Source organism: Lepidochelys kempii, chromosome 4, assembly GCF_965140285.1.
Source record: "Lepidochelys kempii isolate rLepKem1 chromosome 4, rLepKem1.hap1, whole genome shotgun sequence".
Taxonomy (NCBI): Eukaryota; Metazoa; Chordata; order Testudines; family Cheloniidae; genus Lepidochelys; species Lepidochelys kempii.
This window is the reverse complement of record NC_136383.1, coordinates 141,057,504-141,084,653: the sequence shown is the minus strand read 5'-3', so window position 1 is coordinate 141,084,653 and position 27,150 is coordinate 141,057,504. Positions and strand designations below refer to the sequence as shown.

The following is a 27,150-nucleotide window of genomic DNA, read 5'->3' as shown; positions in this document are numbered from 1 at the left end:
AGGCTTCCTTCCTCCTGCTGCCTTGGGCCTTCTCCGCTCTGTGGGAGCCGGTCGGGGGGCAGTGAGCCTGGGCAGGGGGAGCGGATGCAGGCTGATACCAGGCCGTGGGTGGCAGTTCCCCCACGCTGGGGATGGGACCTGGCGTCTCTCCGAGAGTTGTGCAGCGCCGGGTGCGTGCGAGGGTCCCTGCTCAGCCGCCCGTCTTCAGCCATGCGGCATCGCAGAGTTAAACACGAGCTGAAACCCTGCCTGGATGCTGACGCAGCCCCACCGCTCCTGCGGCCCGGGGATCTGCCTCGGGCCTCTTGGTCTCCTGATGCCGGCAATCAGCAGCCTGGGCCCGTCCAGAGCCTGCATTTGGGGGGGCTTTGTGCCGTACGCGGGGGCTTCCGGCCGGGGGAGCCCTCTGGTTCCTGGCACTCCCAGGCGTGTCCAAGCCAGCAGTGCCGGGTTTCCAAGGGCTCTAGTGGCTCCATGGAGCCGGGCCCAGGCTGAGAAGGGGCCCCGGCCTGCTCCGCTTGCCCTGCACCCCAAGACGCCGCTGGCTCCCCTCCGCCCCCTGGCCCCAACCCCTGCTCCTCAGCCCCCTGGCCGTACCCCAGGCCACCCCCGGAGCTGAGCTGCCTGGCACTGGTGCAGAAGCCTGGCCAGTCTCAGCCAGGGGTGTGTGTGGGGGCCTTGGCTGGGCCCCTCCAGGCAAGTGCGTCTTGAGGGACCCCGGCTGGGGCAGGTCCTGGCCTGGCTGATCGCACCAGTCCCGAGGGGCCAGAGCGATTCCCAGCCCCGGGACCAGCCCTGGCTACGCTGCTGGCTCAGCCCGGCAGACACAGTCGCCTCCCAGCAGGGCCGGCGAGTGCGGCCAGGAGGCAGGGCATGGGGGAGTGGGTCCCTTGGGGGTCTGGGCGGGTGCTGGGCTGTGAGGGGGCGGGGAGGGTCTGTGTGTGTCGGGGCATTAGGGAGTGGGGGTTCTGTGGGGGGTGCTGGGCTGTGAGGGGGCAGGGAGGATCTGTGTGTGTTGGGGCACTTGGGAGTGGGGGTTCTGTGGGAGGTGCTGGGCTGCGAGGGGGCGGGGAGGGTCTGTGTGTGGGGGGGGTCTGGGCGGGTCCTGGGCTGTGAGAGGGCGGGGAGTGTCTGTGTGTGTCAGGGCTCTAGGGAGTGGGGGGTCTGGGCGGGTGCTGGGCTGTGAGGGGGCGGGGAGGGTCTGTGTGTGTCGGGGCATTAGGGAGTGGGGGGTCTGGGCGGGTGCTGGGCTGTGAGGGGGCAGGAAGGGTCTGTGTGTGTCGGGGCATTAGGGAGTGGGGGGTCTGGGCGGGTGCTGGGCTGTGAGGGGGCGGGAAGGGTCTGTGTCTGTTGGGGCACTAGGGAGTGGGGGTTCTGTGGGAGGTGCTGGGCTGTGAGGAGGCGGGGAGGGTCTGTGTGTGTCAGGGCTCTAGGGAGTGGGGGGTCTGGGTGGGTGCTGGGCTGTGAGGGGGCGGGGAGGGTCTGTGTGTGTGGGGGGTCTGGGCGGGTTCTGGGCGGGGAGGGTCTGTGTGTGTCAGGGCTCTAGGGAGTGGGGGGTCTGGGCGGGTGCTGGGCTGTGAGGGGGCGGGGAGGGTCTGTGTGTGTCGGGGCTCTAGGGAGTGGGGGGTCTGGGCGGGTGCTGGGCTGTGAGGGGGCGGGGAGGGTCTGTGTGTGTGTGGGGGGTCTGGGCGGGTGCTGGGCTGTGAGGGGGTGGGGAGGGTCTGTGTGTGTGTGGGGGGTCTGGGAGGGTCCTGGGCTGTGAGGGGGTGGGGAGGGTCTGTGTGTGTCGGGGCACTAAGGAATGGAGGTTCTGTGGGGGGTGCTGGGCTGTTGTGGTGGGGCTGTGGGCAGGGGTGGTTTTGTGCAGGGTGCTGTGCATCTGTGGGTGGGTCTGGGCAGGTGCTGGGCATAGTGGGTCCGGGGGGGCTCTGGCCGTAGGGAGTCGGGAGGTGTTGGACGGCGGTCGGGGGGGGGGGGGGGGGAGGACTGCATCTGGCAATTGCCGGTTTGTAAATAGTGCCCTCGCACTGGGCAGAGCAGGGCCGCCCCTGCCATGCCCCTTTGCCTCTGGCTGGCCCCTTGCTCTGGGCACTGACCTCCCCGCGCCAGGCTCCACTGGCTCCATGGGGGCCCACAAACATGTTTGCCGCCAGGCCCACAAGGTTCATCCGGCCCTGCAAGCCAGATTTTGTCCTGGATCGTTCCCTGCAAGCGTGACCCTGCTCTGGGCAGGGGAGACCAGCCGGCATGTGGAATGCTGGGCACCCAGGGCCCTGTGTGCCCTCGCATGCCGGGCCGGAGAGCTGCACCCTTCTGAGCAATGTAGACGGACACGTTGTCTGGGCTGGGGGTTAGCAGCTGGCGGCCGCGGAGCTGCCTCACTTCAAGCCCCAGCTGAGCTGCTCGGGTGCAATCGAGGTTTTCTCTGCCCACACGTCGGGGGTTCACCCGTGCAGCTACGCTGGCGAGCGGCTACCACTGAAGAACAGACCAGGCTGAGTTCTGTGATGAGAATGAGGCTGCTCTGTTCCGGTGACCACATTTCCCAAAAGGAAAACGGGTCACCCCCAGCCGCTCGCCCACGCCCCTCCCCTCCTCGCGGGAACCCTGCCTCCCCCCTGCCCCCCAGCCCTGCCTCCCCCCTGCAAAGATCACCCTAGGTCTGTTCCTCTGTTACATCTCTCTGACGGCCTGTGACCAGCACCCACCTTGGGGCTCATCTCCCCGTCCGGTCACTCTTGAGGCTTGCCAAAGTATCCTGCCCTACTCACCCCGTGATGCCCTGCAGCTGGGCTGATTTGGGATTGTTTTCTGTTGGAGCCGTGGGGAGACAATGCTCACCCATGGCCCCTTTGCTCCTTCCTTTCCCTGGGTGGGGGTTGCTTTGTTTGGTGTTGGGAGCTTTGCTTGTATCATTTCCTGTGAAAGACACTTTCCCAAGAGCTGGGGCTCTGTGCTTGAGAGGAAGGGTGAGAAAAAGTTTTATTGCGGATGTAAATCAAGCAGGGTTAGATTAACCCTTGTTTCACCAGCATGGGCAGTTATTCCAGACAGTCCATGTCCCATCAGAGCTGGGCACGCTCTGAGAGGCCACCAGCATGCAGGGTAAACCTACAGTTACAGAACTAAAGTCTGGTTACAGAAATCTATATATCTGTGTTGTAAAGAAAGGCCTTGACTAGCAAGTAGAAGGAAGGCCTTGAAAATAAGAAGTGCTGAGGCCTGAAGGAATGAAGTAGGGAGGATGTCTGGTTCAGAGAATAACTAATGAGATAAGGGGAAGGCCTCTGACTGAGAGGGGTGACTGCAGATGGTTTTAAAACAATCAAAGAGAGTCTGTCTTACAGTGAGCTCACACAGCCCGTCCCCAGCCCACACACCAGCGTTAAACGTGGGTGAACCCAGGTGCAATGGGAAATGTGTTGGACAGATAGAAGCAGGGGAGGAAAGGCCTTGGGGAGAAAGGCGGTTGTAAATCTTGTCTGGATGAAGACTGGAAATAAGGGTGAACTGTCTCCAATTGGTTTTTAGCCTAAGTCAGTGATTGGCAATGATGTCCTTTGTTTGTTAAAGGGGATAAGATGTGAACTCTGAAAGAGGTCATTGCTAATCCCTGCCTGACCACCTCAGTGGATCTCAGCTCCCCCGGGTTTAGCCCATTTGTAAGTACAGTATCTTGATCCAATGCCTAAGCATGCTTTGTTACTGTTTGGCTGTAGTAAATTGCTTGTCAGGCTTTTTAGGCATGTTTAGAGCAATTGTCTACGTGCCATTTGGCCTTTGGAGTCAGTACAGGAATTTATGGTTAAATTGGTGGGCTGTGCTTTCCCATACTAATGTTAGCAGAGTCAGGATGAGCTCCACCCTGACATCTGGTGGTGAGGTGTGGCAAGTTGTGGAAAAGAACTTCAGGGGCTGATCTCATTTGCATAGGCACACCCACCCCGCCTAGAATGAGACCATAGCTGCCCAAATGCTCACTTTGGCTGTTGTGGGATCTCCAGTGTCTCTGTTATTGGGGCGGGAAGAATAAATTGTTATTACCCTGATTATGGGAACTGTGCTTGGAACTGTACGTGGCCTTTTGTTATGATGGAGGGACTCACCATCAACTGAGGAGCACTCACTAGGCAAGGGACATGGGTTCCAAAACTCTGTGAACTGAGAGAGGCTTGAGACAGGTGTTAGTGCCTGATGATGTGGGCCCCTTTGTGAGGGCCTGAAGCACCAATTGCACCTCTGTCTCTCTCCACTGTGGAATGTCAGAGCTAATTTTGGGTCTATTAAGAGTCTTGCTACAGGTACTGTGCTGTATTCACTTTGGCCTTAGGTGCACCAGCACTAAGGCTCTCACTAGTATGAGCTGGAATTGCTGAGAGCTGTGTCAAGTAGTGGGGAGCCGGAAGATCTAGAGTGCAGTGGTGCTGTTCGTGGATAGGCTGGTGGAGTGTTCAGTGAGACGGCGAGGCGAGCTGTGCAGGGCGGAGCCGGTCGTGAGGCGGCGGAGCGTTCGTGAGACGGCGAGGCGAGCTGTGCAGGGCGGAGCCGGTCGTGGGACGGCGGAGGGTTCGTGAGACGGCGAGGCGGGCTGTGCAGGGCGGAGCCGGTCGTGGGACGGCGGAGCGTTCGTGAGATGGCGAGGCGGGCTGTGCAGGGCGGAGCCGGTCGTGAGGCGGCGGAGCGTTCGTGAGACGGCGAGGCGGGCTGTGCAGGGCGGAGCCGGTCGTGAGGCGGCGGAGCGTTCGTGAGACGGCGAGGCGGGCTGTGCAGGGCGGAGCCGGTCGTGGGACGGCGGAGCGTTCGTGAGACGGCGAGGCGGGCTGTGCAGGGCGGAGCCGGTCGTGGGACGGCGGAGGGTTCGTGAGACGGCGAGGCGGGCTGTGCAGGGCGGAGCCGGTCGTGGGACGGCGGAGCGTTCGTGAGACGGCGAGGCGGCGAGGCGGGCTGTGCAGGGCGGAGCCGGTCGTGAGGCGGCGGAGCGTTCGTGAGACGGCGAGGCGGGCTGTGCAGGGCGGAGCCGGTCGTGGGACGGCGGAGCGTTCGTGAGACGGCGAGGCGGGCTGTGCAGGGCGGAGCCGGTCGTGGGACGGCGGAGCGTTCGTGAGACGGCGAGGCGGGCTGTGCAGGGCGGAGCCGGTCGTGGGACGGCGGAGCGTTCGTGAGACGGCGAGGCGGGCTGTGCAGGGCGGAGCCGGTCGTGGGACGGCGGAGCGTTCGTGAGACGGCGAGGCGGGCTGTGCAGGGCGGAGCCGGTCGTGGGACGGCGGAGCGTTCGTGAGACGGCGAGGCGGGCTGTGCAGGGCGGAGCCGGTCGTGGGACGGCGGAGGGTTCGTGAGACGGCGAGGCGGGCTGTGCAGGGCGGAGCCGGTCGTGGGACGGCGGAGCGTTCGTGAGACGGCGAGGCGGGCTGTGCAGAGCGGAGCCGGTCGTGGGACGGCGGAGGGTTCGTGAGACGGCGAGGTGAGCTGTGCAGAGCGGAGCCGGTCGTGAGGCAGTGGAGCAGAACAGAGCCCTGTGGGGTAGTCAGGTTCAGGACATGTAAGGTGCCCCCTTGCCTCTTTCCCCCACACCCAGGCACATTTTAGCCAGACTGGGGAGTACCACTCTGCAGATGAACTTTTGAACTCTGGGGCTGGACTTTTTGGACTCTGGGTGATTTGTGGATTGCTGGACTCAAGAGACGTTTGGGTTCTGGGACTCAAGAGCCCCAGGGGAAGGATGTGGCCCAATTTGCTGGGGTGGGTCTTTGCTCATGGTTTGGTTCATGAGCACTAGTTGTGGTGTTTCCCCAATTTAATGCTGATGTCGTTTACCTCATGTTATTAAAGATTCTCTGCTACACCGAGACTCTGTGCTTGCGAGAGGGGAAGTATCGCCTCCTTGAGGCGCCCAGGGGGTGTGTAAGATTTTCCCAGGTCACTGGGTGGGGACTCGAGCCAGTTTTGCATTTGCTTGGATGAGAGGGAACCCCTGTGCACTGAACCCGGCCCTTGCTGCTATCAGCTTGGCCTTGCAGAAGGGTTACATTTTTGGGGGCTCGTCCGGGATAAGACTGGGTCAGTACCCCTCGCAAGCACATCTTAGGTGAGTCATTAAATTGGGAAAACCCAGAATCTGGTTGTTGTTGTTTTGATCTGTTATATTTGGGAAAGAAATGACAGTTTGTATAATGGCCCTACACTTGCTAGAGGATTGGTGCAGGGGGATGAATATTAACCCTAGGAACTGTCTCCTGGTGACCGGGGTGCCGGAGGCGTTCGATGAAGGCTCAATAGAGCCTACCTTAAGGGCATCCACTGAGTACCTGAGTAAGTGTAAAATGCGTGGGCGCATGTTTGTGAGGGAGGACGGAGATTTTGCTGTACTGTGTGAGCTGTCGACGGCTGTGGACCCTCTACAGGTTCCAGGCACGATAGCAGTGGAAGATGGTGAGTGGAAGGTAATAACTTCTAGGAGCCAGCCCTCACCGGCCCCTGCCTCAGAAGTGGAGTTTTTAAAGAAAATGTCAGCCTTTTTGGGGAAAGAGGGGAAGACCTTGGCTGATACGCTGGGTCTGTTGGGCCTTGACCCAGGAGTCCCACCCCAGGAGGCTGCTCCATCACCTGATGAGTGGGTGAAGGCTTTGGGGCAAGCATTAGAGAAGGTTTTGCCACCCCACCCTGAGTCAGGCCCCTATCGTAAACTGAGGTTGTTTTCTGGGGGTCCCACCCCAATACCTGGGGAGGAAGCATTTGAACCCTGGCTGGAACACACCACTGAAATGCTGCAGGAGTGGGCAGTACCTGATGCTGAAAAGAGAAGGCGACTAGTAGAGTGCCTCAGGGGGCCAGCCCTAGATGTGATTCGCACCCTGAAGCTCAGTAACCCTGGGGTCAAGGTAAAGGACTGCCTAGAGGCCCTTGATCATGCCTTTGGGAGAACCGAGGGCTCAGAGGATGTTTATTGCAAGTTCCTCAATGCCAGGCAACAAAAGGGAGAGAAAGTTTCTGCCTATATACAGAGGTTGGAGAAATTATTACAGAGAGCCTTCATGAGGGGAGCAGTAGCGGTTGAGCAAATGGACCGGACTAGATTGGCTCAGATTGTGAGGGGAATTCAATATCAGAACCCAATCCTTCTCCACCTTCGATTAAGGGAGCGCCAAGACAATCCACCGGGTTACTCTCGGCTGATAAAAGAGGTCCAAGAGGAGGAAGAGAGGCAGGCAGCTGGTGAGGTTTGGAAGGTTCAGCCACACCAGGCAACTGCCACAACATCCATACGAACGCCCAAGGCATTGATGATGAATCCTCAAGAGGAACTTACCCAACAAGTGCAGGTCCTGACACAGAAAGTGGCTGAACTAGAGAATGCCATCGATTCAGCAAAGACTTCAGGGTACAACGAACCCCCCGTTACCACGGTCCAGAAGACTACATTTAGAATCTCTGCCCCACCCCGGCAACACGGGAAAGGGCAATCCTTCTTCTGCTACCGGTGTGGCCAGGGTGGGCACATTGCTGCCAGGTGTCAGAATGCAGAGAATCCCCTGCTAGTATACCAAAAGCTGAGGACCACCTGGGGAAAGTCAGGAAACGGCCCCAGGGCCTGGGAAAGGAGCCACCTAGGCCTGCAGGGTTTGGAGGCTCCCCTGCGAAGAACCATGCCACCCGAATCCCACCAGGATTGATAGGACCTTGAGCAGAGGTCACTGTAAAGGTTGAAGGGTCAGAATGTAGAGCAGTGCTTGACACGGGATCCCAAGTGACTATCGTATTCCAGTCTTTCTACCAGCAGATGCTTACGCATCTGCCTATACAGCCCTTGACAGGGCTTGGCCTGTGTGGTCTCAGCATGGATGAATACCCGTATCAGGGGTATGTCATTGTACACCTGGAATTCCCAGAAGAGATCACTGGGGTAAGACAGGAGGTGGACACTGCAGCTTTAATATGCCCTGACCTTAAAGGTGTCTCTGATGTGTCCGTGCTAATAGGGACCAACTCCAGCCTCTTTAAGGTACTTGCAGATTACTGCTGACAGTGAGCAGGGGACCAATACCTGAATACCTTAGTGATACACACACATTGTGCCGCAGCCTACAGAAAAATTGAGGACGCAAAAAGAGTGATGCCTGATTTGCCGGTGGGAGCATTGAGGTACGCAGGCCCGGTCCCCTTAGTGGTGCCTGCAATGACAGAAAAGGAGGTGATTGTCATGAGTACCTGCCTGAAAGGCAGTAAGAGAACATTAGCAGTGGTAGATCAGCCAACAGAGGGAGGGCTCCCTGAAGGAGGGCTGGTTCTTAGTGGAGTCATAACCCTACCTGCTGAAGCCCAGGAAGAGGTGACTATACTGATTGCTAATGAAACGAGTCGTGATGTTGTTGTGAAGCAAGGACAAAAGATAGCAGACCTCTTTGAGCCCGAGTCAATTGTAAAACCCCAGTGTGAAACTCAAGTTCCAACGATAGACCCAGCAAAGTTTGACTTTGGAGATTCACCAGTGTCCAAGGAGTGGAAAAATCGCCTGAGGAAGAAACTTTGTGAAAGATCCAAGGTGTTCTCACTGCATGAGTGGGATGTGCAAAAGGGTTTTATCAGTTCGAACACATGCCCCAAGGGATTTCTGGAGCACCTGCCACCTTTCAACGTCTCATGGAGAAAGTTGTGGGAGACATGAATTTACTGCAAGTGTTAGTTTATTTGGATGACCTAATTGTGTTTGGAAAAACCTTAGAGGAGCATGAAGAAAGACTTCTTAAAGTGCTTGATAGGTTGGAGGATTATGGTCTGAAGCTTTCAGTTGACAAATGCCAGTTCTGCAGAACCTCAGTGAAGTATGTGGGTCACATCGTGTCCCAAGAGGGTGTGAGTACTGATCCTGATAAAATAGAAGCACTCACTATATGGCCACGTCCAAGTAACTACAGAGAACTCAAGACCTTTCTTGGATTTAGTGGCTACTACCGCAGGTTTGTGAAAAACTATGCTACGATTGTAAAGCCTCTGAATGATCTTACCAGGGGACATCAGTCCAGCAAGAACAAATCTAAGACCAAGAATAAGGGGAGGTCCCCAAAGCCTCCTGTGCAGAGACACTATGGCCCCTTTGAACCATTTGGGCCACAGTGGGATGAGAGATGTGAAAGGGCTTTTTGAGAAATCATTACTTGCCTAACTCATGCTCCAGTCCTAGTTTTTGCTGACTCAAGCAAACAATTTATCCTGCATACTGATGCCAGTTTGGAGGGTCTGGAAGCAGTCCTGTACCAGGAAGTGGAAGGCAAACGTAAACCTGTAGTCTTTGCCAGCTGAGAATTGTCTAATCGTAAAACTCGCTATCCCACCCACAAGCTGGAATTCTTGGCCTTGAAATGGGCCATCACTGAGAAATTTCGAGACTACTTGTATGGTGCTCAGTTCCAGCTGTGGACAGACAACAATCCACTGACTTGTGTGTTAACAAGTGCTAAGCTGGATGCTACAGGGCAGATATGGGTGGCCGCCTTGGCTAGCTTTGAGTTCAGCATTCAGTACCGATCAGGGAGAAGCAATGTAGATGCAGATGCATTGTCCAGGCGTCCGCAGGCTCCAAAAGTTGCTGTGATACCCACAGATGGAGTGAGAGCTATTTGCAGTGTGAGTCGCCGAGAGCCAGAGGCCCGTGAGAGCCTTCAGGAATGTGTTGCAGAAGCTTTGGGCCTGCCCCCTGAATGCATGCCTTCTGCTTCAGTGAACTATATTGCATTGGAGCAATCTCCTTTGCCCATGCTCAATGCGGCTGACTGGCAAGAAGCCCAGTGGCAAGATATTGACATTCGTGATACACTACTTGCCAAAAGGGAGGGGCGAAGCCCAGCTGCGGTTGTCCCACCTAACCCGGAGGGTAAACTACTATTGAGAGAATGGACCAAACGAAAACCGATTCAGGGAGTGCTACACCAAATGACCACTGACCCTTTACAAAAACAACGAGCACAACTAGTACTGCCAAAAAAGTACAGAGCCCTGGCCATGAGGGCCCTGCATGATGACTTTGGGCATTTAGGGACGGAGAGGACCCTGGAACTTATTTGTAGTAGGTTCTATTGGCCCCGAATGGCTGAAGATGTTCGCAGGAAATGTGAGACTTGCGCTCGATGTGTTCAAAGGAAAACTCTGCCCACGAGGGCTGCATATCTCAAGAACATCACCAGCAGCAAACCTTTGGAATTGATATGCATTGATTTCTTGTCTGTAGAGGTAGACAGGAGGAATGTTGGGAACATTCTAGTAGTGACTGACCATTTTACACGGTATGCACAGGCATATCCCACACGTGATCAGAAGGCCACCACCGTCACTCGAGTATTGTGGGACAAATATTTCTCAGTCTATGGATTCCCGGCTCGGATACACTCTGATCAGGGGCGGGATTTTGAGAGTCACCTTCTGAAGGAGGTGCTGAAGATAGCAGGAATTAAAAAGTCTAGGACAACGCCTTATCACCCACAAGGTGATCCTCAGCGAGAGGGGTTCGGTTGAACCCTATTAGATATGTTGGAAACTTTGCGACCAGAGCAGAAGGCAACCTGGAGCCAGCACGTCGCATTTCTGGTGCATGCCTACAATGCCACAAAGAACGATGCTACGGGAGTCACCCCATATCTCTTGATGTTTGGGCGAGAACCAAGATTACCCATAGACTTGTGCTTTGGTGTATCAGAGGATGGAGATAGCTATGAAACTCATCAGCAATATGTATCCCAACTAAGAGAAAAGCTGCGGGATGCTTATCACTTAGCTACCACTGCGGCTCGGAAGAACGCAGACTGCAACAAACATCGATATGACGCTAGAGTGCGTTCGCAGGAGCTCCAGCCGGGGGACAGAGTCCTGCTGCGAAATTTGGGTATTGCTGGCAAACACAAGACAGCTGACAGATGGAAGGCAATACCTTACCTGGTGATGGAAAAGCTGGGAGATCTGCCGGTCTACAAGATCAAACCTGAAGACGGTCCAGGGCAAATAAAGACAGTGTATAGAAACCTTTTGCTCCCTGTGGGGGAATTGGTAAGCACCCCTTATGAGATGGGCTACGACAGGGCAGCCGGGCAGAACAGAAGTGCTAGACCAAAGCTGCCGTCCAACACAGACAGCGGGCCCCCTGCAGCTAACTTACCCCTATTCTGCACATCTGAGAGTGAGTCTGAGGAGGAAGACACAACCCTGGTGTATCCTGGGACAGAGACAAGATTTCAGTCTCAATCAGCTGAACCAAACGAGAGTTCTCCTTCTTCCGCCCTAAACCCCATGGCGGAATTATTTAGGCCCATTTCTGACACCCCTGTGCCGCTGATGAGACCCCCGTGTGATAACACACACAGGTTATTGGACAGTGGAGACACACAGGTAGAGGATGTCCTGGGCACCTTGGACCCTCCAGCATTAAAACTAGGAGTGCAGGGGCCTACGCCAGTAGCCAAGGGACCCTCAAAGAAAGACTTTCCATCTGTCAATCAAGAGGATGTTCCCCCTACCTCGGCAACAGAAATTCTCAATAGACGAGACAGGGTGAAAAGACCAGTAAAATGGTTAACTTATGATGCATCTGGGGTGATTAGTGAGGAGCCAATACATTTAGCACACAGGATTGTGGAAGCTAAAGTGGGCTTTCTGAGGCCCTTTGGAGGAAACCAATAAGTTGGTATAAAGGAAGTGTGATTTGTCGGGACGACAAATTCTCGGCTGGGGGGAGGATGTAAACAGAGTCAGGATGAGCTCCACCCTGACATCTGGTGGTGAGGTGTGGCAAGTTGTGGAAAAGAACTTCAGGGGCCGATCTCATTTGCATAGGCACACCCACCCCGCCTAGAATGAGGCCATAGCTGCCTAAATGGTCGCTTTGGCTGTTGTGGGATCCCCACTGTCTCTGTTATTGGGACAGGAAGAATAAATTGTTATGACCCTGATTATGGGAACTGTGCTTGGAACTGTACTTGGCCTTTTGTTATGATGGAGGGACTCGCCGTCAACTAAGTAGTGCTTGCTAGGCAAGGGTCATGGGTTCCAAAACTCTGTGAACTGAGAGAGGCTTGAGACAGGTATTAGTACCTGGTGGTGTGGGCCCCTTTGTGAGGGCCTGAAACAGCAATTGCACCTCTGTCTCTCTCCACTGTGGAATGTCAGAGCTAATTTTGCGTCTATTAAGAGTCTTGCTACAGGTACTGTGCTGCATTCACTTTGGCCTTAGGGTGCACCAGCACTAAGGCTCCCACTACTATGAGCTGGAATCACTGAGCACTGTGTCAAGCAGTGGGGAGCCGGAAGATCTAGAGCGCAGCGGTGCTGTTTGTGGATAGGCTGGCGGAGTGTTCGTGAGACGGTGAGCTGAGCAGAGCGGAGCCGTTCATGAGACAGCAGAGCGTTCGTGAGACGGCGAGGCGAGCTGTGCAGAGCAGAGCGTTCGTGAGACGGCGAGGCGAGCTGTGCGGAGCTGTTCGGGAGACGGCGGAGTGGAGCGTTCGTGAGACGGCGAGGCGAGCTGTGCAGAGCAGAGCGTTCGTGAGACGGCGAGGCGAGCTGTGCGGAGCTGTTCGGGAGACGGCGGAGTGGAGCGTTCGTGAGACGGCGAGGCGAGCTGTGCAGAGCAGAGCGTTCGTGAGACGGCGAGGCGAGCTGTGCGGAGCTGTTCGGGAGACGGCGGAGTGGAGTGTTCGGGAGACGGCGAGGTGAGCTGTGCGGAGCAGAGCGTTCGTGAGACGGTGAGGCGAGCTGAGCAGAGCTGTTCGGGAGACGGCGGAGTGGAGTGTTCGGGAGACGGCGAGGTGAGCTGTGCGGAGCGGAGCTGTTCGGGAGACGGCGGAGTGGAGCGTTCGGGAGACGGCGAGGTGAGCTGTGCAGAGCGGAGCCGGTCGTGAGACGGCAGAGCGAAGTCCTGTGGGGCAGTCAGCTTCAGGTCACGTAAGGTGCCCCTTACTTCTTTCCCCCACACACAGGCACATTTTTAGCCAGACTGGGGAGTACCACTCTGCAGAACTTTTGAACTCTGGGGCTGGACTTTTTGGACTTTGGGTGATTTGTGGATTGCTGGACTCAAGAGACGTTTGGGTTCTGGGACTCAAGAACCCCAGGGAAAGGATGTGGCCCAATTTTCTGGGGTGGGTCTTTGCTCATGGTTTGGTTAATGAGCACTAGTTGTGGTGTTTCCCCAATTTAATGCTGATGTCGTTTACCTCATGTTATTAAAGATTCTCTGCTACACCGAGACTCCGTGCTTGCGAGAGGGGAAGTATCGCCTCCTTGAGGCGCCCAGGGGGTGTGTAAGATTTTCCCAGGTCACTGGGTGGGGGCTCGAGCCAGTTTTGCATTTGCTTTGATGAGAGGGAGCCCCTGTGCACTGAACCCGGCCCTTGCTGCTATCAGCTTGGCCTGGCAGAAGGGTTACATTAATATGAACAATTTCAAATAATAATCCCAACACTGCACTGCAGAGCTCATAGTGCCGCTGTGTCGGTTAGGGGATGACTTTTTTTGGCCCCAGCACTCGACCAGCAGACACCCTAAGATAGCTGCTGTCGTATCGGCAAAACAGTCCTTTTCCTGGTGTAGCTGATGACCAGGTCCCCGCGCAAAGGTTCATCCGAATGTTCCACTAACTGTCCCGGTGTCCCTAGAGCATTAAAACCCAGCCACAGGGAAGCCGGCCACTGCCTAGGAAGAGCGGCAGAAGCAGCATGTGTTCACAGAACATTTGCAAACGATGCATTTTGACTTCATGGCTGCGGAGTTACTCTCCACCCGCCAGGTGACCCCCATGTCCAGTCGCGCCCGCCTGGCTGGGATCCCCCCAACACCGTGTCCTTGTGAACAGAAAAGGAGGCAAAAACCATTTGGCGCTTCATCTGCTGTCAATCGCTGGCCCAGCTCCCAGCACTTCTTAGGCCCCACTTGGGCATCCCACCGATGTTCAGGAGCCCCTTCTCCTGGGACTTCTAGCGAATGCGCCCACCTAGGGTTAGGGGCCTGTCCAGGTTCCTTCCCCACTCTGAACTCTAGGGTACAGATGTGGGGACCTGCATAAAAGACCCCCTAAGCTTATTACCAGCTCAGGTTAAAAACTTCCCCAAGGTACAAACTTTGCCTTGTCCTTGAACCCTCTGTTGCCACCACCAAGCATGTTAAACAAAGAACAGGGAAAGAGCCCACTTGGAGACGTCTTCCCCCAAAATATCCCCCAGCCCAACACCCCCTTTCCTGGGGAAGGCTTGATAAGAATCCTCACCAGTTGGTACAGGTGAACACAGACCCAAACCCTTGGATCTCAAGAACAATGAAAAAGCAATCAGGTTCTTAAAAGAAGAATTTTAATTGAAGAAAAAGTAAAAGAATCACCTCTGTAAAATCAGGATGGTAAATACCTTACAGGGTAATCAGATTCAAAACATAGAGAATCCCTCTAGGCTAAACCTTAGGTTACAAAAAGACACAAAAACAGGAATACACATTCCATCCAGCACAGCTATTTTACCAGCCATTAAACAAAAGGAAATCTAACACATTTGTAGCTAGATTTCTTACTAACTTAACAGAGTTTCTGAGACTGCATTCCTGATCTGTTCCTGGCAAAAGCATCACCCAGACAGACAGACACTTTCAAATCTGGAGGGCAGGGAAGAAAGGATCTTGTCTCCTCATTGGTCATTTTGGTCAGGTGCCAGTGAGGTTATCCTAGCTTCTTAACCCTTTACAGGTGAAAGGGTTTTGCCTCTGGCCAGGAGGGATCTTATAGCACTGTGGACAGAAAAGTGGTTACCCTTCCCTTTAGATTTATGACAGAGCCCCTTCACCCCTACCCCTGGTTCTTGTCACGCAGGCAGCAAACAGCGGACCAGAAGTCCGAAGTGCAGGCAATGCCATGGTTCCTGGGGCTAGTTTGAAGCAAGTATATCCATAGCTCCGACGCCGCAGAGCCCGCGTCCCCCTTCCCAGCTCCGACGCCGCAGAGCCCGCGTCCCCCTTCCCAGCTCCGACGCCGCAGAGCCCGCGTCCCCCTTCCCAGCTCCGACGCCGCAGAGCCCGCGTCCCCCTTCCCAGCTCCGACGCCGCAGAGCCCGCGTCCCCCTTCCCAGCTCCGACGCCGCAGAGCCCGCGTCCCCGCGTCCCCCTTCCCAGCTCCGACGCCGCAGAGCCCGCGTCCCCCTTCCCAGCTCCGACGCCGCAGAGCCCGCGTCCCCCTTCCCAGCTCCGACGCCGCAGAGCCCGCGTCCCCCTTCCCAGCTCCGACGCCGCAGAGCCTCTCCCTGTGTCCCCGTTCCCAGCTCTGACGCTGCAGAGCCTCTTCCCGTGTCCCCGTTCCCAGCTCCAGTGCCGCAGAGCCCGTGTCCCCATTGCGGCATCAGAGCTGGAAGAGCCTGTGTTCCCGTGTCCCCCTTCCCAGTCTTTCCACGGTATGCATCCGATGAAGTGAGCTGTAGCTCACGAAAGCTTATGCTCAAATAAATTGGTTAGTCTCTAAGGTGCCACAAGTCCTCCTGTTCTTTTTGCAAATACAGACTAACATGGCTGTTACTCTGAAACCTTCCCAGTTCCAGCGCCACAGAGCCTGTGTTCCTGTGTCCCCGTTCCCAGCTCTGACACCGCAGAGCCTGTGTTCCCTTTCCCTATTCCCACTTCCGCCTTCTTAGTAGGCCCAAACATATCTGCAGTACACGCCTCTTGCAATGGTTGTTCTTGTTCCGTTTTGTAGGGGTGAGAGTCTGGAGTCTTTGTCCCACCTCTTTTGTATCCCATGGGTGGGGTAAGGAGTGAGGTTCTGTTCTGGTCAGGGCCAGGCTTTCTTTGGCTTTTAATGTTTCTTATGCCTCCCCTGCCAACCCCCTTTGCCCCTCCTGAATGGTTGCTTGACCTTGGCTTGAGAGAGGAGCCAGGCAGCCTTTCAGTGTGTGCTGGTATATTACACTCCCACCATGCCCTGTAACACTTTTAACTCTATTCCTTATCTCTCTTCTCATTATACTAACAAACCCATCTGGCTGGGCAGAAGCTGGCTGGAGAAAAGCCAGTGGAGAGTCTTTGGGTTAAGTTTAGAGGTGAGAGCAACAAGGGTGATGTCGTGGTGGGCATGGGCTATAGACCCTCAGACCAGGGGGAGGAGGCAGACGAGACTTTCTTCGGACAACTAACAGAAGTTTCCAGATCACAGGCCCTGGTTCTCGTGAGGGACTTCAACCACCCTGACATCTGCTGGTAGAGCAATACAGTGGTGCCCAGACAACCCAGGAAGTTTTTGGAGAGTGTTGGAGTGCTGGAGGAACCAACTAGGGGCCATGCTCCTCTTGACCTGCTGCTTTCAAACAGGGGAGAATTGGTAGGGGAAGTAGAAGTGGGTGGCAACCTGGGCAGCAGTGACCATGAGATGGTCGAGTTCAGGATCCTGACGAAAGGAAGAAAGGAGAGCAGCAGAATATAGACCCTGGACTTCAGAAAAGCAGACTTTGACTCCCTGAGGGAACTGATGGGCAGGATCCCCTGGGAGGCTAATATGAGGGGGAAAGGAGTCCAGGAGAGCTGGCTGTATTTTAAAGAATCCTTATTGAGGGTGCAGGAACAAACGATCTCGATGTGCAGAAAAAATAGCAAATATGACAGGCGACCAGCTTGGCTTAACAGAGAAATCTTCAGTGATCTTAAACTCAAAAAGGAAGCTTACAAGAAGTGGAAACTTGGACAGATGACTAGGGAGGAGTATAAAAATATTGTTCAGGGATACAGGAGTGAAATCAGGAAGGCCAAGGCACAATTGGAGTTGCAGCTAGCAGGGGATGTGAAGGGTAACAAGAAGGGTTTCTACAGGTATGTTAGCAACAAGAAGAAGGTCAGGGAAAGTGTGGGCCCCTTACTGAATGGGGGAGGCAACCTAGTGACAGACGATGTGGAAAAAGCTGAAGTACTCAATGCTTTTTTTTGCCGTGGTCTTCACAGACGAGGTCAGCTCCTAGACTACTGCACTGGGCAGCACAGCATGGGGAGGAGGTGACCAGCCCTCTGTGGAGAAAGAAGTGGTTCGGGACTATTTAGAAAAGCTGGACAAGCACAAGTCCATGGGGCCGGATGCGCTGCATCCGAGGGTGCTGAGGGAGTTGGCGGATGTGATTGCAGAGCCATTGGCCGTTATCTTTGAAAATTCTTGGAGATAGGGGGAGGTCCCGGATGATTGGAAAAAGGCTAATGTAGTGCCCATCTTTAAAATAGTGAAGAAGGAGAATCTGGGGAACTACAGACCGGTCAGCCTTACCTCAGTCCCTGAAAAAATCATAGAGCAGGTCCTCAAGGAATCCATTTTGAAGCACTTGGAGGAGAGGAAAGTGATCAGGAACAGTCAACAAGGATTCACCAAGGGCAAGTCATGCCTGACCAACCTGATTGCCTTCTGTGATGAGATAACGGGCTCTGTGGATATGGGGAAAGCGGTGGACATGATATATCTGGACATTAGCAAAGCTTTTGATACGGTCTCCCACAGTATTCTTGCCAGCAAGTTAAAAAGGTATGGATTGGATGAATGGACTACAAGGTAGATAGAAAGCTGGCTAGATTGACGGGCTCAACGGGTAGTGATCAATGGCTCAATGTCTAGTTGGCAGCCGGTATCAAGTGGAGTGCCCCAAGGGTCGGTCCTGGGGCCGGTTTTGTTCAATATTTTCATAAATGATCTGGAGGATGGTGTGGATTGCACTCTCAGCAAATTTGCGGATGATACTAAACTGGGAGGAGAGGTAGATATGCTGGAGGGTAGGGATGGGGTCCAGAGTGACATAGACAAATCGGAGGATTGGGCCAAAAAAAATCTGATGAGGTTCATCAAGGACAAGTGCAGAGTTCTGCACTTAGGGCGGAAGAATCCAATGCACCGCTACAGGCTGGGGACCGACTGGCTAAGCGGCAGTTCTGCGGAAAAGGACCTAGGGGTGACAGTGGATGAGAAGCTGGATATGAGTCAGCAGTGTGCCCTTGTTGCCAAGAAGGCTAATGGCATATTGGGCTGCATTAGTAGGAGCATTGCCAGCAGATCAAGGGAAGTGATCATTCCCCTCTATTCGGCACTGGTGAGGCCACATCTGGAGTATTGTGTCCAGTTTTGGGCCCCCCAGTACAGAAGGGATGTGGACAAATTGTAGAGAGTCCCACGGAGGGCAACAAAAATGATTAGGGGGCCGGGGCACATGACTTATGAGGAGAGGCTGAGGGAACTGGAATTGTTTAATCTGCAGAAGAGAAGAGTGAGGGGGGATTTATAGCAGCCTTCAACTACCTGCAGGGGGGTTCCAAAGAAGATGGAGCTCGGCTGTTCTCAGTGGTAGCAGATGACAGGACAAGGAGTAATGGTCTCAAGTTGCCGTGGGGGAGGTCTAGGTTGGATATTAGGAAACACTATTTCACTAGGAGGGTGGTGAAGCACTGAAATGGGTTATCTAGGAAGGTGGTGGAATCTCCTTCCTTAGAGGTTTTTAAGGTCAGGCTTGACTAAGCCCTGTCTGGGATGATTTAGTTGGGGATTGGTCCTGCTTTGAGCAGGGAGTTGGACTAGATGACCTCCTGAGGTCCCTTCCAACCCTGATATTCTGTGATTCTATGAGAAGCAACACACAGTGTCTTTGCTCACACGTATTAGTAAGGATATAAGAAAATCAAAAGTCAAACCCAAAATTCTGTCCCAGGCCAACAAACAGGCCTATATACTAACACCTAACATCCCAGAACACCCTGCTCTGTTATGGGCTGATGGCACAGGAAGGCTGGCCCAGTGATTAGGGCCCTGGGCTAGGAGTCAGAAGAGCTGGGTTCCATTGCCTGCCTGTGTGAGTGAGGACAAGCCTCTCCGTGCCTGAGCCAGGGTAACAGCACTCCCCGAGCCCGCACGGGGGGCGGGTACATTACAGGCAGATCGACGGGGCAGCTGTGGGCTGCGTCAGTGCCTCAGAGGACAGTCACACTGTGTGTTCTCCCTTCCCCAGGAAACACCGAGACCTTCCTGTGCCCTCCTTTCACTTTCGCTGCTTTACCCTCTGCAGAACCCTCTCCGCTGGCCTGAGGTGGGGGTGTGCGTGGGTGTCTGTGGGTGAGGTAAAGCAGTGGTTCTCAGCCAGGAGTACATGTTCCCCTGGGGGCACGCAGGGGTCTTCCAGGGGGGACATCAACTCATCTAGCGATTTGCCTGGTTTTGCAGCAGGCCACATAAACAGCACTAGCGAAGTCAGGACAAACTCAACTTTCATAGCGACACTGACTTGTTTGTACTGCTCTACAGACTGTTCGCTGAAATGTAAGTACAAGATCCGTATTCCGATTGATTTATAATTTCATAGTACAAATGAGAATGTCAGCCAGTGTTCAGTACTAGTGGGCAGGGACACTTTGGGATTTTTATGTCTGGTTTTGTAAGGAAGTAGTTTTAAGTGAGGTGAAACTTGGGGGGTACGTGAGACAAATCAGCCTCCTGAGAGGGGTACAGTGGTCTGGAAAGATTGAGAGCCACTGAGATAAAGTATCACTGTCAGGCTTATTTTCAGGCCAGGGACCACCCATCTGGTTAGGACTTGCAGCAGCCAGCATAGGCGTGGGAAGTAGGGGTGTAAGGGGTCCTGCAGACCCTCAGGTTTTATGCAGGCCTCCACTCCCAGCCCCATGCCTGCCCCTAGTCTTGGCCCCCTTACCTGCGTCTGTGTCCCCCCTCCCGGAGACACTGCTCGGGGTGGGAGGGCAGGGAACAGACAGGGCTAAGCGGGGTGGGGGGGGCCAGGTTAAAAGTTTGGGGACAGTTTTACTGGCTTCCAGCCCCCCAACTATAAAGTGTCCCTGCCCCACAGACAGCTCTGGCGTGGCCTGTAGCTTCTTCGCAGTAACCAACGCATCAGGGATGTCTCTCCTGCACAGCGCGGTACAGGGGGCTTCAGCTAGCCCAAGTGGGCTGCGAATAACGTGGGGCAGGTGTCATTGGCCTTTGCATTTGCTGAGTGCTCATCCCCCCATCTCTGGGCAAGAGGGATGGGGGGTGGAAGGGCTGTGGCTCCAGTTTTCTCACTTCCCCCACCCCAGTTCCGCCTGCAACCAACACTATTAGTTGTGGGTGTGACCCCCTGCACGCCCCCTTGTCCTGCACACACGCAGGGGGACAGTCTCTGCCCCCAGCAGCTCCCAGTCCAGCGAGAAGCCCCAGGCAAAGGGGAAACATGCCCAGGCAGGGAAGGGACCGAGCCGACGTCCTGCAACAGGTCAAGGGCAGAGCTGGGGTAGCCCCGATCTCCTGCATGCTAGCCCACCACCCCAGCCACTAGCCCACGCTGCCTGGCTGCGGCTGTCTGCTGCTGCGTGAAATAGCCTAGGCCTGACCCCTAGGGAACGTGCTTCGCCAGGCCGCTGGCGGGGGGCGGGGGGTCGTGGTGTGAGCCCCTTCCAGAGATGGGGGCTCGCAGCCACAGAGCAGCTCGTTATGCTGCCATGCGTAGGCGACCCGACGCTGCTATAATCAGCCTCCACGCCCGGGAATCAGCCTGAGCCTCCACCAGCAAGGACGGAAGCAGTTAGAGGGGTGGGCTCCGGAGTGGGGGGGGCGAGCAGCTTATTGCTCGAGTGAGGCTGTCGGGGGGGGGGGGGGGGAAGCTGACCTGCTGCAAAGGCCCCACACTGTCCCCCCCGGCAGAGCTGCCTGTGTCAGGCTCTCTCTAAAGCCTGCTTTCCCTTGAAGCAGCCGGGGCCCTGCCAGCTGGCTGGGTTCCCGGGGCGGGCGTGGCTCCATCTTGGCTCTGTGCAGCTAGCAGTTGTATCCCGGTTGCTCTGGAGCGCTTGGCTGGAAGTGGGGGGCCTCCACGCCGGCTGGGAGGCGCCTGGCTGGGGTCTGTGCACAGGTGAGTCCTGCCCCTGGCCAAGCAGCTGGGAGGGGCTGGGGCACTGTGGGGTGTCGCTGCGCCCGGGGGTTTGACAGGCCGCCGAGCGGTGGCTGGCCTGTGCCATGGTGCTAAGTGGCTCTCGGGAGAGGAGCAGGCTTTGCTCCTGGCTGCAGCGGGGAGCGTTTCCTGCTCCGCTGCAAAAGCAGAAACTGAAACTGCCCCCAAGGCCGAGCTGGCCAGCCGCAGGCTCCACGCAGGGCATGGAGAGGGGACTGGCTGCCCAGGCCGCAGCTGCACGGAGCTTTGGAGCCCAGGGTGTTCAGACAGCAGGGGAGAGAACCCAGGCGTCCTGCCCAGCCGGGCACAGAACAGGCGTGACCGGGTGAGCACTGACGGCTACGCGTTCTCTCCTGCTGTGCAAAGAGCCTGGCCAGGCCTAACCGAGGGGATCCGGCCCCCGTCAGGCCCTCCCCTGTGCCGGTCTCGGAGCAGCTCAGCCCCGAGGGCAGCCATCGAGCAGCAGGAGGGTCCTGTGGTTGGAGCCCGTGGCTGGGAGTCAGGCCATCTGGGGTCTCCCCAGGGAAGTGTTAGATCCACAGAGCTTCGCACCAAAGCGTGCAAGCCCCAGTCTGTAAAGGGAGGCACTGACCAACGTGCCCCCGTCGCCAGCAGTGCCAGGCTCCTGGATTAGTGCCAACCCACCAGCCTGCAGCTGCCTGCTGGCCTCCTCAGGGGGCTGGGGTTATGCCACGCACTCCGCCAACGAGGCTGGGGAGAATTTCCCGATTGTTAGTTGTGTAATCCTTCTGCCCGTCAGAGTTGGCAGCAACAAGGGTTCAGTATCTAGGGGATCTATCCCAAGAACACAATGCCAAACCGGCTTGAGCCCCCACCCAGTGACCTGGGACAAATATATACCACCCTCGCTGGGCGCCTCCAAGAGGCAATACTTCCCTCTCGCAAGCACAGAGTCTGAGTGTAGCAAAAATTCTTTTAATAACAGAGAGAAACAATGTGGCATTATGTTGGGGAAACACCACCAACAGGATTCTTAACACAACCCATGAGCAAAAATCCCACCCCAAGCAAATTGGGGCGTGCCCCTTTCCCTTTGGTTCTTGAGTCCAGCAACCCAAAGTCCTACAACCCAAAAGTCTCCATCCCTGGTCAGGGCAGCCCCAGAGTTCAAAAGTTTATCTGCAGAGTTTTGGAACCCATGTCCCTTGCCTAGCGAGTGCTACTTAGTTGATGGCGAGTCCCTCCATCATAACAAAGGCCAAGTACATTTCTACTGTCCTTGATTCCCATAATCAGGGTAATAACAATTTATTCTTCTTGCTCCAATAACAGAGACACTGGGGATCCCACAGCAGCCAAAGTGACCATTTGGGCAGCTATGGCCTCATTGTAGGCGGGGTGGGTGTGCCTATGCAAATGAGATCGGCCCCTGAAGTTCTTTTCTACAACTTGCCACACCTCACCACCAGATGTCAGGGTGGAGCTCAGCCTGGCTCTTACCGTTGTGATCACTGGCTGCGGGGAGACAAATCAAACCGCCGGACGCACACTGCGGGGGCCTGGTGAAGTGTCTGTGCAGAGGGTTTATGGCCGTTTGTGCCTTAAAATAATCCCCAAGCCGCCTGCCTGCCGTGGCGCACAGAGCTGGATGCCCTGAGGGCTGTTGGCCATGCCCAGGGAGGACGGGAGGCTGATAGTGGCAGGCAGGGTCAGCGAGTCCGGGCTCCAACCTCTTCCCTGCACAGACGATTCCACCCCTTCGTTCCTCTATGCACTATAAGGTGGGTAGAAAGTTGGCTAGATTGTCGGGCTCAACGGGTAGTGATCAATGGCTCCATGTCTAGTTGGCAGCCGGTATCAAGTGGAGTGCCCCAAGGGTCAGTCCTGGGGCCGGTTTTGTTCAATATCTTCATAAATGATCTGGAGGATGGTGTGGATTGCACTCTCAGCAAATTTGCGGATGATACTAAACTGGGAGGAGTGGTAGATACGCTGGAGGGCAGGGATAGGATACAGAGGGACCTAGACAAATGGGAGGATTGGGCCAAAAGAAATCTGATGAGGTTCAATAAGGATAAGTGCAGGGTCCTGCACTTAGGACGGAAGAACCCAATGCACAGCTACAGACTAGGGACCGAATGGCTAGGCAGCAGTTCTGCAGAAAAGGACCTAGGGGTGACAGTGGACGAGAAGCTGGATATGAGTCAGCAGTGTGCCCTTGTTGCCAAGAAGGCCAATGGTATTTTGGCATGTATAAGTAGGGGCATAGCGAGCAGATCGAGGGACGTGATCGTTCCCCTCTATTCGACATTGGTGAGGCCTCATCTGGAGTACTGTGTCCAGTTTTGGGCCCCACACTACAAGAAGGATGTGGATAAATTGGAAAGAGTCCAGCGAAGGGCAACAAAAATGATTAGGGGTCTGGAACACATGAGTTATGAGGAGAGGCTGAGGGAGCTGGGATTGTTTAGTCTGCAGAAGAGAAGAATGAGGGGGGATTTGATAGCTGCTTTCAACTACCTGAGAGGTGGTTCCAGAGAGGATGGCTCTAGACTGTTCTCAATGGTAGCAGATGACAGAACGAGGAGTAATGGTCTCAAGTTGCAGTGGGGGAGGTTTAGATTGGATATTAGGAAAAACTTTTTCACTAGGAGGGTGGTGAAACACTGGAATGCGTTACCTAGGGAGGTGGTGGAATCTCCTTCCTTAGAGGTTTTTAAGGTCAGGCTTGACAAAGCCCTGGCTGGGATGATTTAATTGGGGATGGGTCCTGCTTTTGAGCAGGGGGTTGGACTAGATGACCTCCTGAGGTCCCTTCCCACCCTGATATTCTATGATTCTATGATTCTCTCTGTCCCGCTGACACCTGCCCCCTCTGCGGTCTCCCAACCCTTCCTGCTTCCCTGACTTCCCCTCCCAACCCAGGACTGGGCCCCCTGTCCTGCTCCTTGCCTGGGAAGGTGAAAGAGCAGAGGAGGAATAAGGAATCCGGGAAGTGCCCCATGGAGTCAAGGAGCTTCCTGTGGGTTTGGTTCCAGCTGACGGTTATTGTCCTTTGTCCCCAGCAGCGTGGGGCAAAGTCCCCGATGCAGAGCGGCTCTCTTCTCCCCAAGTCCAGGAAGCCTCTTCCGCTCCCAAGTGTGAAATCTCCGGGGACTCGGGATCCAGGGATCTGCTCCCAACACTCCAGCAAGGTCAGCAGGTCTTCCTGAGCAGAGTGAGCCCAAAGGGCCGGCTGTGACCCCGCAGCGCCGCAACCCCGCTGGGTAGGTACCGCTCTGGGCAAGGGGACCGCTGCAGCGCGAGCTGCTCTGGGTGTGGATCTGGGGGAGCGGGAGAGGCTGATCCACGGACACCTGCCGTCCCCTTCCAGGCGGGATCGCAGCCTGGTAGTCTGGGGAGCTGCTTGGAGCACGGGGCAGGGAACCTCCATGGCCAGCCTGTCGTCAGCTAGGGCTGGCGTTTAAAGGGGCAGCGTCCGCCTAGTGAAGCCCCCTGCCCTGCCCCCCAGCCCCTCTGCCCTGAGCCCTGGGACAGATTGTCTCTCACAGGCAGGGACAAAGAGACAGATTGTCTCTCGCAGGGCAGGGCTGCGGGGAGGGGCTGATGGGTGGGTGCGGAGGCAGCTGGGAGGGGGATGGTGAGATGGCAGGGCTGTGGGTGGGTGTTTGCCAGGAGTCGGTGAGCAAGGGGGGAGCCCAGTGCACTTGGCTGGCGCATGAGGGAGCCTCATGCTCATCCGAGCCCCTCGCTTTGTCCCTGGGCTGCTGCCACCTCCCCCCTCCTGGCTGGGATCTGTCAGGAGGAGCAGCGGGAAGCGGGGGGCACTGCGGGAAGTGGCCGGTGGATCAGCAAGGTCCCATCTGCTCCCCTGGCTTTAAACTCCGTCTGCCCTAGGGTGCCTGGGCTGTGCGGCCCCATGGCCCCGTACCGCATCCGGCAGTACGAGGACGGTGACTACGAGGCGGTGCGCGCCATGTTCGCCCGGGGGATTATGGAGCACGCACCTGCTGCGTACGTCCACACGCTGACCCGTCCCCAGGTCCTGCTGCTCTTCCTGGCCCTATTCCTGGTGGTGCTCGCGGCCTCTGGGTCCCTCCTGGTCTCCGTCGTGGCTGTCCTGCTGGCTCTCACCGGGAGCTGGTTTTTCATCCGGTCTCTGTGGAACGGTTACATCCAGCAGTCTCTTCGCAGCGACCTCCTGGACATCCGAAGAAGCTACCTGGAGCCAGCAAACTCTTGTCTTTGGGTGGCAGAGGCTGAGGGGGTGGTGGTGGGCATGGTGGGGGCCATCCTGCCGGAGGACCCCTCGGAAAGGGGGTGCGCCCTGGAACTGAAGCGCATGTCCGTGGGGAGGGAGCACCGGGGCCGGGGCATCGCGAGGGCACTCTGCAGGACGGTCATCCGCTTCGCCCAGGAACGCGGGCACAGTGCGGTCGTGCTGTCCACCTCCATGGTTCAGGACTCGGCCCAGCAGCTGTATGAAAGCATGGGCTTCCGGAGGGTCTCAGAGAGGTCCCCATCCCGCCTCGCCAGCTTTCTGCACTTCTCCGTGTTTTATTACCGATACGAGATTCCTGGCTCTCGCTGAAGGCTCGGGGGTGGCTTGTTAATTAACTCCCAGCCAGTGGCTACTTTGTTACCTTTTTCGTTGAGAAATAAACTGAACTTGGAGGAAAAGTCTCACACACATGACATGGTTCTTGTGCTGTCTTCGGATTATTGTTCTCCCAAGGCCTCCCTCTTCGCCACAGCCCCCTGGGTCCCGCTGGATCTGAGCTTCACCCCTGGAGCTGAGCCGGCCAGGATCAGCCTCACCCACATTTGCTCAGAGGTTCCTAGATGATCCCTGACCCCTAAAGAACCAGGCGACCCCGGCAAGGAAACCTCTGTGAAGGTTCATTTGAATTTTCACCCACTCTTCTTCGACAGGTTCATGTCTCATTCCCGTCATCCACAGAAATATCCAATCCTTGGATCTTGCCAATTCCTTGACCCCCCACGACATCCAGTAGCAGTGAGTTCCACAGACTGGCTGTGTGTTGTGTGGAAAAGGTAATTTCTTTGCTAGGTGTGAAAGTAGAATGAATTATATTGAAAGCATAATTCATTAAAGAAATGCTACTTGAAGGGTTTGTTGAAATATAGTTGTCAGGAAGAGAAACATTAAGGAGTATGAGACAATGGGTCCTCAAATTAACTTAGAGCCCCTAATTAACATAGAGCTCCTACTGAGCTAGGAGATTGGTAAACGTTAGTATGCAAAAAGAAAAGGAGGACTTGTGGCACCTTAGAGACTAACCAATTTATTTGAGCATAAGCTTTCCTGAGTTACAGCTCACTTCATGTTAGTATGCAAATAAGATATGTATGTATATTTGTCAGTTTCTGCTTTCTTTTGTCTCTTATGTTAAATTGGCTTTGGCTTAGCTGTATAAATAAGTTATCTTGAGCCTCAGAGAGGGGCTCACATCTGGGTGCATTAGCAAAGCGCTTTGCTAATAAACAGAGTGGTCTGACAAATTATGTGAGTCCTGAATCTGACTTTGACATAGGTTTACAATGTCCCACTTTCCCTTTCGTTGGCTGTCCCCTTGATGGTGGATCCTGAGACAAGGGGAACAGAAGCACGAGATCTTCCTTCTGTAGCCCATTCGTGCTTTTATTCCTGTGGAGAACGTCACCTTAGAAAGGAGATGGACAAGAGTGAACGAGCCCAGCTTCTTTGATCTCTTCATGGGAGAGTTTTTTCCCGGCCCTTGTTTGTCCCCGTTGCCCTCCTCTGAACCCACTAGTTCTGCGATGTCCTTTCGGAGACGGACCATATCCGGATCGACCTCCTCTTTGGTGGCCCATATAGGCCAGGCACTTGGCAGCCCTGGGTGCACATGCTCATTGCTCTTCCTCCTCGCAGCCCAGAGTCCTCGGCACCTCTCCGACACCCTCACCGTTTCCAGGCAGCACGAGGTGTCTCAATTGCAGCAGCAGCCATGGCAGGAGATGAGCGAGGGGTGAATGCCCCGCTTGGCCGGAGCACACAGCTCTGTCTGGGGGTTCGTGTCCTCGGCACTAAGAGGACAGCTGGGCGGCTGGTTCCCAGGGCAGTCGACCGAGATGCGCTAGCTCTGATTCGAGCTAGCAGGCTAAAAATAGGCATGTGGCTGCAGCCGCTCAGGCTAGCCAACTGGGTACGTACCCAGGGGAGGGCACGTGAGACTGGACGTGGGTGGCTAGCTGGAGCTACGGGTCTCCCAGAGCGGCATGACCCCCATGAGGCCTGCGG

At 55.6% G+C, this 27,150-nt stretch overlaps 2 protein-coding genes and 1 long non-coding RNA gene across 11 annotated transcripts; all 3 read left to right on the top strand.

Annotated features, from left to right (window-relative positions):
- Window positions 1–5,414: 5,414 nt before the first annotated feature.
- On the top strand, window positions 5,415–13,222 carry LOC144930523 (uncharacterized). Its single transcript, XR_013635737.1, has 2 exons — window positions 5,415–5,461; window positions 12,215–13,222. It is a non-coding gene; the product is annotated as an uncharacterized LOC144930523 (long non-coding RNA).
- On the top strand, window positions 5,457–13,222 carry LOC140910925 (paraneoplastic antigen Ma1 homolog). The gene has a single exon (XM_073343086.2). It carries the CDS (start codon window positions 6,156–6,158, stop codon window positions 7,668–7,670), a length of 1,515 nt encoding a protein of 504 aa, XP_073199187.1. The 5' UTR covers window positions 5,457–6,155; the 3' UTR covers window positions 7,671–13,222.
- A 5,727-nt stretch (window positions 13,223–18,949) lies between these two features.
- On the top strand, window positions 18,950–26,390 carry LOC140910928 (N-acetyltransferase 8). 9 transcript variants are annotated; one of them, XM_073343093.2, is made up of 5 exons: window positions 18,950–19,285; window positions 20,711–20,867; window positions 22,200–22,648; window positions 23,936–24,133; window positions 24,765–26,390. In XM_073343093.2, exon 5 carries the CDS (start codon window positions 24,787–24,789, stop codon window positions 25,456–25,458), a length of 672 nt encoding a protein of 223 aa, XP_073199194.2. In that variant the 5' UTR covers window positions 18,950–19,285; window positions 20,711–20,867; window positions 22,200–22,648; window positions 23,936–24,133; window positions 24,765–24,786; the 3' UTR covers window positions 25,459–26,390. The 9 variants fall into 9 exon arrangements, with proteins under 9 accessions (XP_073199194.2, XP_073199192.2, XP_073199189.2 ...); XM_073343091.2 differs by having other exon boundaries at window positions 20,708–20,867; XM_073343088.2 differs by lacking the exon at window positions 20,711–20,867.
- Window positions 26,391–27,150: the final 760 nt, after the last annotated feature.